Source organism: Microtus oregoni, unplaced genomic scaffold (genome assembly GCF_018167655.1).
Source record: "Microtus oregoni isolate MIOR12 unplaced genomic scaffold, Mior012 000048F_ref0000485, whole genome shotgun sequence".
NCBI lineage: Eukaryota > Metazoa > Chordata > Mammalia > Rodentia > Cricetidae > Microtus > Microtus oregoni.
Window position 1 is genome coordinate 9,548,726 of NW_024543222.1, and position 18,623 is coordinate 9,567,348.

General features: G+C 41.9%; 1 protein-coding gene across 2 annotated transcripts in view; it reads right to left on the reverse strand.

Annotated features, from left to right (window-relative positions):
• Positions 1-4,162: 4,162 nt before the first annotated feature.
• The window catches only part of Map2k6 (mitogen-activated protein kinase kinase 6), a 126,542-nt gene continuing 112,081 nt past the window's right edge, over positions 4,163-18,623 (reverse strand). For both annotated transcript variants that reach the window (XM_041636153.1, XM_041636154.1), the window contains exons 11-12: positions 14,368-14,413; positions 4,163-8,755 (exon numbers count right to left, since the gene is read on the reverse strand). In XM_041636153.1, coding sequence (XP_041492087.1) covers positions 8,678-8,755; positions 14,368-14,413 — 124 coding nt within the window. In that variant the 3' untranslated portion in view covers positions 4,163-8,677. The remainder of the gene's footprint in view (positions 8,756-14,367; positions 14,414-18,623) is intronic.

Here is an 18,623-nt window from a genome sequence, read left to right on the forward strand (position 1 = left end):
TGGACATCCATCTATTGTCTCCTTTCAAAATATTTTGGGTACCAAGAAACGGTCATCCATATGAACTTTGTTTTTACATCAAGCCTTGTTTGCTTTGGCCCGAGAGCTTCCTTTAGACTACACACCGTTTACAAGTAAAACTGGTGTGTGACACGGGGAAAGAAATAATTATATTTACAAATAAGTGAATCTCCCATAAAGTCCACAGGCACAGGAAGACAAACGCCTCATGTCCTCTCTCGTATGTGCATCATAGCTGCTCATCTGTCTGTGTGTGTATGAATGAGGGAGCGGGTGTGTGCAGGTGCTAGGAAACTAGCAATGGCCGCACGAGGGGCAAGAAAAAAAAGGCTTTAAGGAAGAGCAGTAGCCAGGGTAACAGAAAACAAATACTATGAAAATGGAAGGCAAAATACTGGGAGTAGAAGGGTTTAAGAAAAGATGGGGAACAAGAGTTAGGAGAAACGGAGCAAGCAGAAGTTCCGGGGAAAACACAGAATGTTTCAAAGTTTCAAAATGCCGCAAGCATTACCTGCTGTAGTAATATGAGCAGCGGGGCTATGATCCCAGCACCCCGGCCGTCTGGCTAGCTTATGCCCCGAAATAATTACACGGAAATTGCATTCTTTTAAACACTGCTTGGTCCATTTCTATCTACCCTCTTCTTGGCTAACTCTTGCACCTGAACTAGCCCATTTCTAATCATCTGTGTTGCACCCCAAGGTGCGCTTACCGGGAAGATTCTAGCCTACGTCCATCCTGGGTCGGAGCTGAATCACATCTGCCTGGGAGAGCGGAGCATGGCGTCTCTGTCTGAGGCGTCTTACCTCACTTCCTCTTCCTCCCAGCATTCTGTTCTGTTTACTCCACCCACCTATGTTCTAAGCTATGAGCCCAAGCAGTTTGTTTATTACTTAACCAATGAAATCAACAGATTGATATATGACACTCCCACATCAACCTGCTACTTTGTAAGCTAGCAAAAAGTTCTCTGGGATATTTTTAAGAAGTTAGAATGTTGGAGCTCATTGTTTAGTAATTGTTACTGACTTTGGCTGTGTGAAATCACCCACACAAGTATTAAGCCAGCCTAGGTCATCTAGGACACACCAAGGGAGACCAGCAAGACATGACTGAAAAAGACACAAGAAAATGGATGGCAGCCTGGTCAAAGCTCAGTTTACAGGTGACACAGGAAATGGTTTCACACATTCAGGAACAAGTTAGTGCATACACCTGCCCTTGCTCTCCATCCCACAAAAGCTTGATTTCTGGACCAAGACCCTGAAGCTCAGAAATGCACAGTATAACCTGTGGGGAAGCATGGAGTATGTAGAGATCATTCCTCAACTGCCAATACTGACAAGGGTCAGAAAGAAATCCAGTGCAGATCTCCAAAACTCTAACTAAACTCTCAAGAGAAAAGGGGGCCCAGTTGCTTAGCTCAAATGAAGAAACAAACCATGGTCAAAAATTTCTCAGAATCCAAAGAACAGGCTAAATATATGTAAATGGTTTTAAACATTTGACTGGGGTTTTGTTGTTGTTGTTGTTGTTTTTAGTGTGTATGTGTGTATACTTGCATGAGTTATATGCAGCATATGTATGCAGGTGCCTGAGGAGTCCAGAAAAGCATCAGACCCCCAGGAATAGAGCTAGAGACAGTTGTGAGCCAACACATAGGTGCAGGGAACGTGAGGTTCTCTAACACTAAGCCATCTCTTCAATCCCTGAATATATGTAAATTCTTTTAGCATATCTGCATTAAAATACAAATAAAACAAAAAAATCCCTACTACGAAGTCCTTGAACGTGATTTCTGTCTCTCTTTAACTAGACTCCCCCTTGTTTTTAGTAGGAAGACATTTCTGCGGGAACTATACCTGAGAAGTGAAGTTTGGGTCAGGGACTGCAAAGGTAAACCACAATCATGCCCTGTCTCCAAAGGACCTACGTGGGATGATGATTTGCATGGCCATCAACAGCGAAGCCTCGGGGAAAGGTCTCTGGATTTGGTGGTAAGATTCTTCCCATGGGAAGGTAACTGTGTTTTGAAGGTTCTAGAACTCAAGTTTCCTTTCCCCTGGTGAATGAAAAACACTCTTTTAGGTAGACTACGTCATCAAACACTTCAATATGCGCTCTTAAGGAGTCTCGTGTGTTTTTCTAAGTGTGATTTGTTACTTGGATAATATAACGTGGATGCTGTGTAGACAATAGAGATGCTAATAGCTTTAAAATGTGTCGTGTTCGGAAAGGGGATAAAGGAAAGACCAGAGGTCCTTGCACCACAGTTGTCTTAGAGTGAAGTGTGCAAACACTGACAGAGGCGGATGATGCACACAGACCCACAAGCTCTGAGGGTTAGAAACTCATGAGGGCTGGCAACCCAAGAAAAATCATATCGGAAATGCAGCATTTTGTACGGATCCCTTGAATCAGCAATGTATTAAAAGCCCCTTGAGTCAGCAAGGTATTAATGGGAGTGCCCTGGCAAAGTTCAGAGGCAAATCTCAAAGCAGACAGCATGAATTGGATCACAATGCAAACGAGAGCCCTATAAGATAGCCAGAGAAAAGGACTATGGATCCTAAACTACTCCAAATTACTTTTGGGGGGGGCGGGGGGGGGGGACTGAACAAACAAAGAAGCCAATAGATAAGGTGGACACATTTCTGAAGACGCTAGACTGGAGATGTAGCCAAGTAGGTATGAATGGTATTGACTGAGTGATTGGCCTAGTTGCTCAGGCTTCTTATTAACTCTTATAACTTATATTAGCTCATAATACTGTCTGTGTTAGCCACATGGCTTGGTACCTTTTTCAGCAAGGCAGTAACATCTTGCTTGCTCTGTGTCTGGCTTCCTCTCTGTCTGGGTGATGACTACAGACTGACTCTTTCTCTTCCCAGAATACTCCTATTCTCATTGCCCTACCTCTACTTCCTGCCTCGTTGCCCTGCCTATATTCCTGCCTGGCTACTGGCCAATGAGCATTTTATTAAACAAGTACAAGAAACAAACCTTGACAGGGTAAAACCATTGTCCCATAGCAGAATGGGACTGGAGATGTAGCCCAGATGGTAGAGTGATTGTCTACCATGCATGAAGCCCTGGGTTCACTTCTCAGCACCACATAAAACAAGGTGTGGTGGTGCACACCTGTAATCCCAGCACTTGGGAGATGGAGGCAATAGGGTTGAAAGTTCAAGATCCTCCTCAACTATATAGCAAGTTTGAGGTCAGTCTGGGATTGGTGAGATCCTGTCTCATAGACACCAAAAGATAAAATAGGATAGACAGATGGCTTAGAGGTTAAGGGCACTTACTGATCTCCAAGAGGGCCTGAGTTTAGTTCCCAGAACCCACATCAAACAACCCATATCTTCCTATAACTCCAGGGATCTAATCCACATGTCCATGCACACACAGACAGAGAGATGATAGAATGAGAGAAAGAGAGAGAGAGAAATTAAAAGTAAAATAAAATAATCATGTCTGCCTTCTGCTTCTAAGGCTAAGTCTGGTGTCACAAGTGCACTGTCGTTCTGGGAAGAGAGAAGCACAACAAATGGTGTTTGGGTTTGTGACTCTCCATTGCACGCACATTCCACTGCAGACAAAAAGAAAATGCAAAGAAGCTAAGTCCCAAAGACACAGTTAATATCAAGAATGTGCCTCTTCCAAACTAAACAGTCATGATGCCAATTACATAGTAATGCAAAGGATATCATAACCTAGACAGAACTGTTCCATCACCATCTGGGGTAATAAATACTCACCTGGAGAAACAAACAGATGACATTCATGGAACTAAAAAATTCCCCATTCTTTGATTTTATTTGCCTATATTTAGCTTCCTAATAGGCCTCACCAGTAAGCCAAATATGGAGTTGAAAACTCTATTCACTGAGTTTACCAATTAGAATTTTATGTTTGACGGTCTAAGACGGGCGTTGACAAACCACAGCCTTGTCAGCTAAGGACAACCCATGCTTGACTTTCTAAGTTTTTATTGTAACATAGCCACCAGGCTTGTTCATTTAGGCATTGTTTTCTGATGATTTTAGATTTCAACAGAAGAGCTGAGAAGATTAAAAAAAAAAAAAGCCCATGAAACAGAAAGCTAAAAATATTTATTATCTTGGTCTTTATAGAAACCATGCCAATTAATCAAGGATGACACAGTCTACATTCCATAATGTTGATTAATCTATATTCTATTGCAGTCTATTGATCTAAGAGGTCCACAAACTTCCATCCCTCCCCAACCAAGAAAGGCTTGCAAAATGATGGTTCATACATGACGTACATTTCCCTACTGAAAAGTTTCCAGTTTTCAACAGATTTCCAAGAGAAATATCATTTAACCAGTTAAGGCCACAGAGAGCCAAAGGCTGTCTTTAGCTGTCTTTATCAATGAACAGAGGTCAGAGGAGAGAGGACGGCAGCGTGGCCAGAATGAAGTACCGTGTCCGCTCATCTTGTTTGGTGGCTGCCTCTTCAGAGGTTTGCTCTGGCATTTTCACCCTGATGTCTATTTTCAGTGGCCTGATCGAAAAGTGTCCCTTCTGAAAAATTAAAAAAAAAAAATACCATGCAGGTGACACTTATCCAAGTCACTCAAAGCCTCAATAAAAGCAGGGGGTTCCTTGAGCCAGAAAATCCCCTTCAAATCAGAAACTTTCTGACAAAATCCTGGTATGATAAAAATCACTTCACTAGCAGAACATCCACCGTGATAAATCGAGTGAATACGGAAATCTTATTTTCAAGGTCAGAGAAAGTAACGACCCCCCCCCATTCTAATAGGAATTGAGAACTAGATATTCATTGTGCTTTGAGGACAAAAACGGTGTTCTTCCTAAATACTCTCAGAGGTGACCCCTCTGAACAGAAGTAATGAAATCCCAGGTTTAATTAAGACATTTTGAAGTTAAACTATGACATTTTAGGCCCTCTTGACTTCCTCTGTGGTGACATAAGGCACTAAAGTTCCTGAAGAGAATCAAGGAGAACGCTTGTCTTGCCTCCTCTAATGCAGAGACCACTGTCTGTTTCTACCGCACTTTTAAAAAACATTTTTAAATATTTTCTTTTTAAAATATTGCTTTTGTGTGATGTGCGTCTGTATGCTTGTTGGTGTGGACGTATGCTCGTGTGTGGAAGGTGAACGTGCATGTGAGCATATGGAAACTAAAGGTCAATGTAACGGGTCTGTCTCTTCAATCTCTCACCAACTGTTTTTGTGTGTGTGAGACAAAGACCTCCTCTAAAATCAAAGCTAAAAGATTTGGCTAGACTGGCTGGCCAATGAGCTTCAGGATCCATCTGGTTGCCCTTCCTACCCTCGACCTACCTCAGACTGGGGTTACAGGCACAAACCACCACGCTTGGGTTTTGCACAAATCCCCAGGATCTAAACCCGAAGCTCCACGCTTGCTCAACAGACCCTTTACCTCCTGATCCATCTCCCCAGCTCCAGAGGCATCATTTCTAGACTACGATATCCGGCACTGTCTACTGATGAATAGCAAAAAATGGTTTTGATCTTTAATTTCATAATTAAAGAGGCAGACACACCAAAAATATCAACGAGAGAGAGAGAGAGAGAGAGAGAGAGAGAGAGAGAGAGAGAATGAAACAATATGAGGGGCTGAATGATTGAGAGCTCAGTTTTGAAACTGGCCAAAGACTGAGCACATTTCAGCATAGCATATGACCAGCACCCACAAGCCTTGAAATAACTCCTAGACATGGCAATATATTATGATTTGCCAGGAGAAACGCTGACATAAGAATGGCATGGTTTAAAGGGCTACTATGAAGCAACTCGGCTCAAACTGTTTGGTTCACTGAAGTATCCAATACCTTGACTCACAGCATGAAACACAAAGGAAGATACTGAGACAACCCACCAATGGCACCATAAGTAAGGAAACTTTGGCAAGCGTGTAAAAACTTTTGTTAGGCTTAGAAGATAGTTAAGAACTTGAAACAACAATCCATTTTAACGACATCCATATACACTCTTCCGGGACCCTGCCATTCTGACCTCACCAGTGCCCTCAACCCTGGCTGGTGTGTATCAGAAACTCATGAAGGCTTTTACTTTTTTTATTTTTAATTTTCCTTCTTTTTTAAAAAGTACTAATTCCCAGACTCTACCTGAACCAATTAACTCCAAGTCTCTGGGCCCAGAACTTTGGCACTCTTACAGACCCCTAAGTGGCTTTAAAGTATACCAGGCTTAAAGCAGCTCCTCTTCCCACTACGGTGTTTTACAAGTTCCTGCCCTGGGCTCACAGACCACACAGAAGCACAAGTGCAAAAACCACGCTCTTTGTTAAAAGCATTTCAAAGTAGGAAACCAAGTGAGACCAATCAGATCCAGACCCAAGAGATGATTTACTTCAAGAGTTTCACTAGAAGCCCTAAGAGGGTTCCGCAGGCTTTTCCTCATGACTTTCTGTTCTCATAAGATGTGACTGGAGCTGGAAGACACACGTGATCTCTGTCCATGTCAGAGAGAGGAGCTTTCAGATTGGGAAAGGTGGGTGGGGAGTTGAATGAACATGATCATAGGATAATACCATGTTTCCAGCGAGAAATAAATAAAATGGCTATGTCTTCAGAGCAAAGAGAACTGTGCTTAGTCAAACAGGTATCATGGGGTGGGGGTGGGGTAATACGGTGTGTGGTGTGTGTCTGAAGGGATGCAGAGAATGTACCTATGTACAACACACTTGTGAAGGCCAGAGAACAGACTAGGTTATCTCTCCTCAGGTGCATTCCACTTTTTGTGAGAGACAGGATCTCTCACTGATCTGGACTCTCAGCATGTAACCCAGGCTCACTGAGTCACACAGGCTTCCAGAGATTTGCCCGTTTCCACCTCCTAGGTCACATTCTCGGCTGGGCCACCATACCAGGCTTCTGTAGGTTCCAGAAATCTGAGAGGCAAGTGTTTACTGACAGCCATCTCCCCAGCCCTGAGAATGGGTCTGCCCTACAGCAGAATACAGAAGAGATGTGGAAGTGTCAGACACACTTGAAACAAGTGCCCTGTGCAAGAATCTCAAAGATGAAAAAAAAAAAATACAATGAAAACCCAACTGTTTATGCTTCCAAATCTAGAGGAGAAGGGAAAGAGGATTCAAAGAGGTCAGGGAAGGGGGAAAAGGCGTATTTTTCCTTCTTCCCTTTTTATCACCATCTTGTTGTCTTCATATTCTAATAATGCCCTTGTATTAATACTGACTCCCAAAGCAATGGTTCCTCACTATTTAGCAAAAGTCTATCTTTTCCCTGCCACTCATAAAACTTCTTAACTCTATAGGGCCACAGAAGTTTAACATAGAGAACCCATCACAAGGGAAGAGACGGTTGTTTAGTCAATCTGGTAGAATTTGAAAGTGGAGCTGGCCCCTCCCTGGTGCTATAGAAACATCTGACATGGACTGAATCTATGGCAGCTCAGCAGTCTGTTCTGAGGCAGTATTCTGAAGGACCGCTGTCTTTCCTCTTCTTCTCCCACAGCCTGTCGCATAATAAGGTTTCTGTATGGCTTATGAAAGCAATCAAAGCAAGGTAGCTCATGAGTTACAAAGGCCGGGCCCAGGGGGCACATCCATGGAGGAGACTCAAGATCAGAAAGCTTCCTTTCTCTCTGAGTTCTCAAATCTCCTCTCATGACTGACTGGTGTCCTGCTAATAGAGGTGTTCCTAGAAGCTACTTGGTGGGACTTGGTTTAACAAATGAACACACAAACACACACGTTCACACACACAAACACACACATATATACACGAATGCGCACAGAGAGAGAGAGGGGGGGAGAGAGAAAGATAAGTCAAGATAAAAAGCACACCATTATCCATGATCTTCATTTTCCACTAAAACTATACAACACATTTGAAGAGAACCATTGTTTTGCTTTGTTTTTTACTCTTCGAGCCATGATACAGGTGACTTTCATGTTTTCCAAAGTTGGGGGTTGGGATATGATCAAGACACTTTGACAATTCATTCAAAAGATGAAGTGGTTACCCAGGATTTGGCGCAGCAGCCACAACAGCTGCAAGCCACACTGCACAGGAAGAGCCCCTTTGTTTGAGATTTTTATAATATTCTTTAAAGATGCATATTAAATAACTTCCTCTGGACCACAGACTTGATTGAACTTAAAAAATAAAAGCCCTATAAATACTGCCAAGTCAGCCTTGCTTCTGTATCTCCCTTCTTGCATAAAATGGAATATTTCCAACCAAGCACTGAAACATAAATATTAAAATAATAAGTGGGATACACTACAAATCTACTTTACAATTTCATCACTACTGTAGCACCTTGTTACCAGGGCCAATGCACTCATTTTGCAAAGAACACGAGAAATCTGAGAAGCTTGAGGACTTGTATGACTCGTCATTAAATATTTAATCACCTTTTCAAGTCCTAAGCCTTTATCATATTTCATCCATCTAGAGAGTTCATTCTATACTAGAGATTCCAAGGCCCCCTTTGGAGAAGAAAAAGAAAAATTAGGGAGAGAAAACCCTCAGGAAGGCAGGGTTCAATGATCTCAAGATGACTTTCTTGTTGGCGCTGTAATGAACTCACTTCACCCTGTAAGCCCACCAATCCACAGTAGGATCAACCAGTTAAGTCCATGGCTTTTTAGTCCCCAAGTATCAGTTTTACAAAAGATGCCACATCTGTTGCTTTGGATTCGTGTAGGGTGAAAAATGGGTGTTGCTGGAAAAGAGAAGAAAAATGCATGGCATTAATACTTGACATTGATAATGTACAAAATTAGCAAGTTAATCTATTTGCTTAATAAATAGGTTAATATCTCTATCGAGGCAAGTCGGATTTTTCATATCTTTTGTAAAATCAAGCACATATCTATTGATGAGCATATCTTAAAGTTATCTCTTTGCTATCTCTAATTTTGATACATCTAGGCTTCTAATACAAATAATCTATTGGTTTAGATAACCTATACAAGTATGCTACATAATTCCATTCATACAGAAATACAAAGATTGGATAAGACCATCTCTTCCAAGTCATTTTAGACAGCTGCAGTAGCAAAATGATTAAAACTTCATAGACTTAGATTCTTCCACTTCAAGGGAATAAGAACAGGGTAGTAGAACAAGATATCAATGTTGCTGAACAGTACATGAGCAAAGAAGACATCCGTGCCCTTGACATTGGAAAACTGGTTTGAAATAAAACACCTAAGGCCACGTTCCAAGGCCACACCCACAGCTAAGAGCTCCATTTACATCAGTCTTGAGGGGTTTGATTCACTCACAGAATAACACAGACTGACAGACTACTGGTATGTTCAGAAAAAATTCATCCCAGAGATTAAAGACTAAATAAAAAAAGGAAAGGAAACTTCTTTGTATACAACTCAGATTAAGTCAACTTAAAGAGAGAAAACTACAACATTAAGTCTTATACTTTGTGGAGAAAAGGTAAGGCAAGATGCAAGAGTCCACATATTTCAAGGCAAGTCAGATGATTAAGCTATTTTTTGTGTACAGGACAATCCGCCAATTTTCAGTTGGAAAGACATACATTATATCATATTCATCAGTTCTTCTAGTGGGAACAGAAACTAAGCAAACAAACTCAAAAGGACAATTCCTTCAGGTACCAACACCACACACCCACTACCTTCTCTACCAGGCCCAGGTCTCCAACAGTCTAGGAGTAAGTACTCTAGTTTGAATGGATCAACATGAGTCTTTTCTCATGCAGACATGAGATGACTCACTGTTTCCCTGATGAGGGGTTCAGTTTGCAACCTCCATTCTGCCTACCAGTAGGTTTTCTAATTATATTTGCTTGAAACCTGACAGTAGAAGGCTGCGTGAGTCAGCTTTGTGGAGAACTGAATGCCCACCCAAGCAAGTTTTAGGAAACAATGCCACGGGGGAAGGAACAAAGAAATAAAACCCAGAAGAAAGTAGGTGGTCACTTTTGAGCACTGTGACTCAGAACATGGAAAGATCTTCTGTTTTTTGCCCATTAGAGGATATGAGCTGAGTGCTGGCTCAGAGCCTTACACCCAGTGCGAAGCTCTAGATTCAAGGCCCTTCATTCCGAGTTCCCCCATCTGCGAGCCAGTGACACCACTTTCAATTACTGACCACTTACATGGCACACTTACCACGGTTCTGTTTTTGTTGTTTTATTTTAACCATTATACCTATCAGCTTTCCCACATCCTCTTGACATTTGGGGATCTTTTAATGTGCTTTAAAAGCTTTGGACTATCAAAACAGAACATGCCAAACCTCAGTTTGCAAGATTCCCGTGCTGTCACCCCCACCTTGACTCCTATTCCGCTATTACTAGCTCAGTCCATGGAGCTTGAGTCCATGAATGAAATAAATCATATCATCTGAAACCTTTAATTAAAAACAAATTCTTTAGGTATCTTTTCGTTTATCCCAGAGTAAGAATATACTGTGAGGGCCAGGAGGCAAGGGGTGAGAAAGAAAGCAGACAAGCCAATCAACAGGGAAGGTGCGCGTAGCCTTGTGTGGGGCTTAGCAATTGAGTAGTGTTGAAAACTTGATTCCTTCTCTAAGCAATGAAAAGACTAAGGATAGAAAAGGCAGCAACAAGAAAATGGCTCAATGGGGTCTTAAAACAATCTCCAGGCTACAGCCCCAGTTCAAGTCCCCCCTCCAAAAGGGCCAAGTCTGAAGAGAGAGGACTCTGTAACAGTTAGGATTCCTACAGTGCCATGAAGAAGCAAGGAGATTCATAGACATGCTGCCAAAAGCAGAGAAACAAGCCACAATCACTATTAGGCCTCCAAAACATCCCAGGTATACACCACAACCTCCAGGATTGTAGACTCAGTTACCCTTGTTTAAGCTGCAATTCGAGTCAATAATTTTCTCAGACATTTGAAGAAGACAATCACTTCACCAGGATATCATCTAAGCAGCCTGTTTACTATTTCTGGAGGTAAACATTTAAGGCAGGAGTAGTCAAACTACAACCCATAATCCAAATTTAACTCCATGTCTGCAAAGATTTGAATGAGAAATGTCTCCCATAAGCACAGATGCTTAAATACTTGGTCTTAAGGTGGTGATGCTGTTGGGGTAGATTTAGGAGGCATGACCTTGTTGGAGGAAGTGTGTCAGTGGGGAAGCTTTGTGGTTTCAAAAACTCATGCCATTCCGAATTGGCTCTCTCTGCTTCCTGCTTGCAGTTCAAGATGTGTCTTTAGCTTCCCACACCTTTGTTTGCTCCGTCATCAAGGGCTCTACCCTTCTGGAAGTATCTGCCCAAATAAACCCTTCTTTCTCTAAGTTGACTTGGTCATGCTGCTTTATCACAGAAATAGAGAAGTTACTAATATAGTTTCTGACTTTTAAATAAAGTTTTATTGAAACACAGCACATGCTCTTTTTGCTTTCATGGATTGAATATCACTGCTTTCAGCTTAGTTCATTCATTGTTAACATCAATTGCAAGGCTAACCTAAAATACTAAATCTAAAGACTAAATCTATAAAACTTTTTTAACCAAAAAAGAAGAACTGGGTGATATTTGCTGTAGAAATCAAATGCTACAAAGCAGAAGTCCAAATAGATGTGCAAATCAGATGGACTTGACACATGTCTAGCCCTCAATCTGAATTAGGGTGAAAACTATCGGGGATTCTGTAAGAAGTACATATCTGAGTTGGAGTCTTGATAACAATATTCCTTTATTTGGAAAAAAAATGATCTTTTTCTCCCCTTCGTATATCTTCACAAATTCCTAAAATTGAAACAATAGCCTCCCAACACGTGTTGCTTAGTGCTGAAGTCAGGGAGTTCCGACTCAGAGTTTCCATTTAAAAACCTCAATTCCACAGGAAAGCAGGGAACAGTTATGGTCTTAAAAGGCACGTCCATTTCCAGTACCACAAAGACTAATGCCTTAAAGGGGGATGTTGCCCACACAACCTTATATTAGTAGACATGCCAAAACCCCCCTCAGTGTTTGTTAGGTTGTAGTGGGAAGGTAGACATCACCACCAGATGCTGATGTATAGGAAATACTTTTTTCCTCAAATGTTTTCTGATGAAATTTTTTGATAAGAGGCCACTTAGATAAAAAAAGAAATGTTCTGCACTGTAAATAGCTGAACTACAGAGAAAATATTCTCATATTAGAAATGAGTTACAATGCAGAGACATCGGGATTTGAAGTTCCGTAGAATTCTACAGGAAATCCTCCCTGTCTATCACATTTCATGTGGAATTATCTTTTCATGACAGTCAGGCCTGGGAAAGGCCTCCAATTAATTGCTTTTATAAACAAACATTCAACTTAATGCTCAAATATCACATGTCTGTTTTTATAAAGCTGTTGAGGGTTGACTGCTGGACACTGCTCTTTTGAGGGTGGACAATGGAAGCCCAAGCAGTTGGCCTGATTCCAGTTCTTCCAATCAGAGTATGGGTCAGTGTAAATAAACCAAAGCTGACACCCAGACCTGAAGCAATGCATACCTGAGACAATCACACAGGTCACCTTTCATAACGTTTTTTTTTTCCAATACCTTATTTTTAATTATGTGGATATGTGTACGGGGAGGTGGAATGTTCATGTGAGTATCATACCCACAGCAGCCTGAAGTTGACATCAATCTCTCCGGAGCTGGAGCTGCAGAGCTCAACCACTAAACTATCTCCATCCTCTCTTCTATGACCCTTATGGATATTCCCAAATGGCTCTTTCTCTGTGCCTCAACTACCTCAATCCACCATTCAAAAAGGAGATACAGGAGCCTGCGCTCCTGCCATGCACTCAGCTGATCGGATGGTGAGGTTGTGCGGAGGATGGAAGAGCGCACCTTGTGACAGCTGCTAGCAGGCCCACTAATAAAAGATCCCAATCAAATTTGTTCTTCCATCTCTCGGAATTGGACAACATCATAATTCTCCTAAGATGGCTATCAATTAACTGCCAACTTAACCTAACCCAAAACCATCTGAGAAGAGAATCTCAAGGAGGAATTATCTGCCTTGGGTTAGCCTGTGTGCATGTCTCTGAGAGACTGCCTAAATTGAGTTTGTTCTATGAGAAGATCCAGTTCACTGTGGGTGCCACTACTCCCTAGGCAGAGGGTCCTAGGCAGTGTTTTCAGAGCAGTGAAGTCAAGCTAAATGCAAACAGGCAGACAACTTGTACTTCTTTCTGTCTCTGCTCTTAACCATGAGTGGGATATGAAGACTTGTGCCTTAACCTACTGCTGTCCTGACTTCCTGGCAGTGGTGGAATAGCCGAGAACCATGAACTAAAATATACCTTTCCTCTCCTAAGTTGCTCGTTGTTGGTGTAGCTTATCATAGCATCAGAAATGAAACTAGAACATCTCCCTCCCAGTGCTAAGATTCAAATCTTAGTCATCAGGATAGATCTGAGGGGAGGTGGTAAACACAAATTCACATAGAGCCTAAATTTTGTATTCCTCTCCCAAGTGTATTCATCGCATATTCAACATCTCTTTTGGTAGAAATACTACACAGAGCAACAGTGCTGGGGGTTTGTTTTCGCCCATGTTTTACTGATAGGACAAACAGTAAATACAGAGGCAGGCATTTTACCTCTTTCCGTCAAAATGAAGACAGCAAAAGGTAAGGAGAAAGAAATTCATCTAATTCGCCCACAGTTTGTTCTGAAAACTTGATGGGCCACATTATCTCACTGATGTCTCTGAACTCATACATTCAATACATTTATCGTGGGAATCTTCCAAATTTAAAAACGTAAATATTACGGACATAAGTGTTTTCCAGGTTTACCCACGTGGAGAACAGCACTGGGAAAGATGACATAGTCTGAGTTTGCATCAAAAGAAAAGGGGGGGGGAGGGAGGGAGGGAGGGAAGGAAGGAAGGAAGGAAGGAAAAAAGGAAGGAAGGAAAATGAGCATAAGCCAGCAAGATGGTTCAGCAAGGAAAAGCACTTGCCGCCAATCCTGGCGGCCTGAGTTCAATTCCCAGGACCCACATGGTAGAAGGAAAGAACTGACTCCGGCAAGTTGTCCTCTGACATCATGTGCACTGTGACAATGAATACCTACAAATATACAAATGCATGCACATAAAATAAATAGAATATTTTTAAAGGACAAAACACAATGAGAAGGGCCCTTCACTGTTTCTTTAGTCCAGTTCCTGGGAATCAACCATCTCTTAATGGGATCAACTCTTCCTACTTGATGATCTACTCATCATCTTAGTCATGGCTGCTTCACAGTTAGTTAGTTAGTTAGTTAGTTAGTTAGTCAGGTAGGTGTGTAGGTAGGTAGTTAACACACACCAAAGTGTTCACACTCACCATAAGCTCTGGATATGTGGGCCGTTCTTTGGAATTTTTCTTCAAGCTTAAAGAAAAAAAAATAATCACATTAAAAATCTAGAAACCATTTTTCACGGTTAGGATTTAAAAACCAGTGTAAGACTGACCATAACTTTTTTTTTTTTTTTTTTAATGCAGAGAAAACAGGTTTCCTATCTCAACTTCTCAGAAACTGTTTTAAACCACTGTGGGCTTAGATGAGTAAGTGTGGAAGTGGAGTGTTGGGATGTGTTTGTTTTCCTTGAATTCAACCATGAGTGCCCTTCCATCCAACTGTTCTGATCTAGAGCCATCGCCTTTCCAAACCTCCATGTACTTTCCTTCAGGGTAGCTTCTGATCCCGCCTCCCGGAAAAGAACCAGCAAAAGCTTCTCACAGGACACTGTGCTCTGTACCCCTTCACTGCCTTCACTGTGTCGCCCTCCCTTTTCCCCTTCCATACACGGCTGGCTTTGCCACGCTCCTACCCAAACCTGCCTGGGACAGAAACCGCGAACCTGAATTCAACTGAGGTAGTGCGCCTTGTTCACTGTGTCTTGGTGGATAAGAAAGGAAGGCATACTCAGTCAGCAAATTAGCAATTATTCTTAGAAATATTTTGTGGTTCTGCAGTACTGTCTAGTGGTCACTCAGTTCTCTGAATACCCAGACATTTAATAGCATTTGATACCAGAGGCAATCCTCATAAAACTGCAACATGAAAGAGACCAAACCCGTCACCCCTGTCCTCAACCCACCCCTATGTTCTCTCCACCCCTGGCTCTAAAATGGAAAAAGAAAAGCAACACTTTACTTCACATTAGAGTTCCAGGTTATAGAATGGAGAAAAGGACGGCCTTGGAAACGAGGGGGTGTAAAATAACCTCAGTACTCTGTAGCCACTGGACCATAAAATATACGCAAATGAAAAAAAAAAGTTGTCAATAAAGTTGAAGAAGCACAATATGACAGTATATTAGGTTGCTAGAATTTGTGCTGAGGGGTCCTTATGAGCAAGAGAGATCTTGCACACATGTCACGAGCTCTGCTGCACCCACAGAAGCTAATCACCGTGAGGGAAGCAAAGGACAGATCTGTGGGAGGGTGACGTCATTGGGAGATTTGGAACCACACAGTTTTAAGCAAAACGAAATTCTTTTTAAAAATTAAAATGAGAGGAAGCTTTTTGAACCAAAACAACTTAAAAGCAGCCTACCAGTTTATTCCAGGCAATGCTGTGGGTAGAAGCCAGGGAACCTGAGACAGGGTACAGGTAGAGGTGAGGACAGAAGTTGCAACCTGGAACTGAGGGCACACCTAGGACCTAGTGACCTCAGGGACCAGACAACCTATGAGAGAAAGTTCATCTCAACTGGGTATAAAAATAGAGCACATTAGAAAGAAGAATTATCAACTGTCAGTGTGGGACTGGGATGAGAATGTGTGCCTCGGTGAAATGAATGAGTTTTTAACCCACTCCTGGCTCTGCATCCACCTATTTCCTAGAGTCAATGTTGGTGGTTCCCAATGGTGGTGATCCTGTACCTACGCCCCAGGGAACATCTCTCTATGTCTGGAGGCATTTTTGGTTGTTGCAACTCATCAGCAGTGCTGTTGCAAGCATTTGACAGAGGCCAAGGATGTTGCTAAGCATCCTTCAATGAACAAGCCTATTTCCCATAACAAAGATAATTCATTTAAAAATGTCCTTGGTGCAGACATCAAGAGGTCAAGAATCCTTGGACTGGACTGTGTGTCATTGGGTGGCCCTCTTTATTTTTTTTTTCAATTTCCTATTTCCTTCTCTAAAATGGAACTCATTTAGAAGAATCATCTCCAGTTGTTTCATATGCTATCTGCTTATATTCTCATCATGAAAACCTCCTATCTCTCTCCGCTGTCTTCCAAGAAACTAAAAGTTGTCTAAATTCAAGTATTAGCTAAATTGCCCTCTGGGTATTACTACCTTGTACACAGAGCCTAGATTATTTTTATTACCCAGGAGCCCCAAATATCCAGCTATTTTCAAAGCAAATCTAAACCTAGAAATTCTTCTTCATTGGTTAATCAGTTTTACTTATTAAATCAATAAAAAAGAAACACAAACACAACATTAAAACTACACTCAATATTCAAATAATTAAATAGGAAATCTGAGGGGCCAGCAAGATGGTTCAACTGGGTAAGGGCATTTACTGCCAAGACTGGCAACCTGAGCTTTATTTCTGGGACCCACACAGAAGAAGGAGAGAACGGACTCCCAGATGTTACCCTCTGACCTCCATATGTACGCCATGGCTACTTACACCCAACAGAAGGAAAGGAAGAAAGGAAGGAGGGAGGGAGGGTCAGAGGGAAGGGAAGGGAAAGAGAGGAGGGAGGGAAGGAGGGATAGAGGGAGGGTGGGAGGGAGGGAGGGAGATAGAGAAGGGGAGGGAATGAAAATGTTTAAAGTAAATTAAATCTGGAACACTTTTATGTTCTACCTTTCCATAACTAACTTTTTACTCAATTGTAGAACTAAGGGAATGGTTAGCTAAGAGAAACATCTTGATCTTGAAATGTTAAAATAATAGGCTCTTGGAGCAACCAGAGATCTTCCCGTTGGTCTAGAGACTTTAAAAGTTCCTCTTTTTTGATGTTCTTGTCATTGTGACACTAAAGAGAGAACCCCAGACCTTGCACAGACTAGGAAAGTACTCTAGCACCGGGCTATAGCCTCATCCCTGAGGCTTTCAAGTTTCAAGTAAAAGCGACCTTGAGACAGGACATTTTTATCCTCTATTCAGTTTACAAAATTTTCTGTCTTGTTTTAATCTGTATTTTTGAAATTGGAAAAAGTCACCATAGTTGATCAGTGAGAACGTGTTAAGATTTCTCAAACCTCAGAGGCTGTTGCCCAATTGCCCAATAGCTACTTCTTGACTTACGGCCCCTGGTCAGAAAGGAAAGTTTATCCCCAACTACAGAGTTGTAATAAGAAGGACTTACACAGTAGCTGGCCCTAGTAATGATGCCTATAATTCCAGCACTCAGGAGGCTGAAGCAGAAGGATTATAGATAGAATCAAGGCCAGCCTGGGCTACAGGGGGACTTTTAGGACAGTCTAGTGCATACAGTAAAACCCTATCTACAGAAGAAGAAATAAAGGGAGAAAGGCAGGAAAGAATGAAGGGAAAGAAAGACCATTCGTTGAATTAATATAACACATCTAACCTATTCTCGCCATCTTTTAAATCAAAAACACTTCAAACGTGGCACTAAGAATAGCAAAAAATACCCAAGATAAAGTTGGGGCGGAAGCAAATTTTCCATGTTTAATAGGAAACGCTTGAAATTCCGTATAAAATAACAACCTCGGTGTTCAAAGGCACACCACTTTCTTCTTGGATCGAAGTCTGACTTTTGAATGTTCGAGTGGCTTGTCATTTTCAAGTGTGCAATTAGCTAACGTCTCTAATTCCTCTTCCAAATGCCACAACACAGGGTCCTGACCATGGCTGACACTCCAAAACAGATCCGTGCTGTCTCGAGAATTGCTGGCTTGAAGTTTATGCTGACCAGAGGTTTTCTGCCTATTTGAACTCCCCCTGATCATTTCCAAGAAGGGCTATTTGGTGCGTCCACAGAATAAAAACACAGTGTGCCTCTGAAGCCATACATTTGTCAAAAGACAAATAAATAATCTACTGCCTCTTTCGCTGCCCTTTTCTGAACAAGCAGAATGTGTTTAATTGACTCTTTCATTCTAGCTCCTGAGTCAAACAGTATTGACATCTGGACATCCGGACAGGCCTCTAACACACTTGGGTATGGCAATGGGCTCGTTCTTTAGCTGGGTACCGAGACTCCAAAGTAGGTCTGGAGGAATCATTGTGGCAGCAGGCAGCTTGTTTCTATTCAGTTTCTTGTGTGAACACTTACAAAGAGGTTCTAGTGAAAACTGCCAAGCTGCTAGGCCAGAGAAATGGTTCCATAAAGAAAGCGCTAACCTTGAGAGCATACAGACCTGAGTGTGATCCCCAAAACCCACAGAAAAAGCCAAGAGCAGCAGCTCACACTTCTAATTTGAGCACTGAGGAGGTAAAGAGAGGAAGATCCTTGGGCTTTTTGGCCAGCCAGCCAAGCTGAATGAGACACCGTGTCTCAAAAAATAAGGTGGATCATAGCCAAGAAACGACACCTACAGCTGACCTCCGCCCCTTCACATGTACACATAACACCTACACACACACAAAAACATACACAACACACGT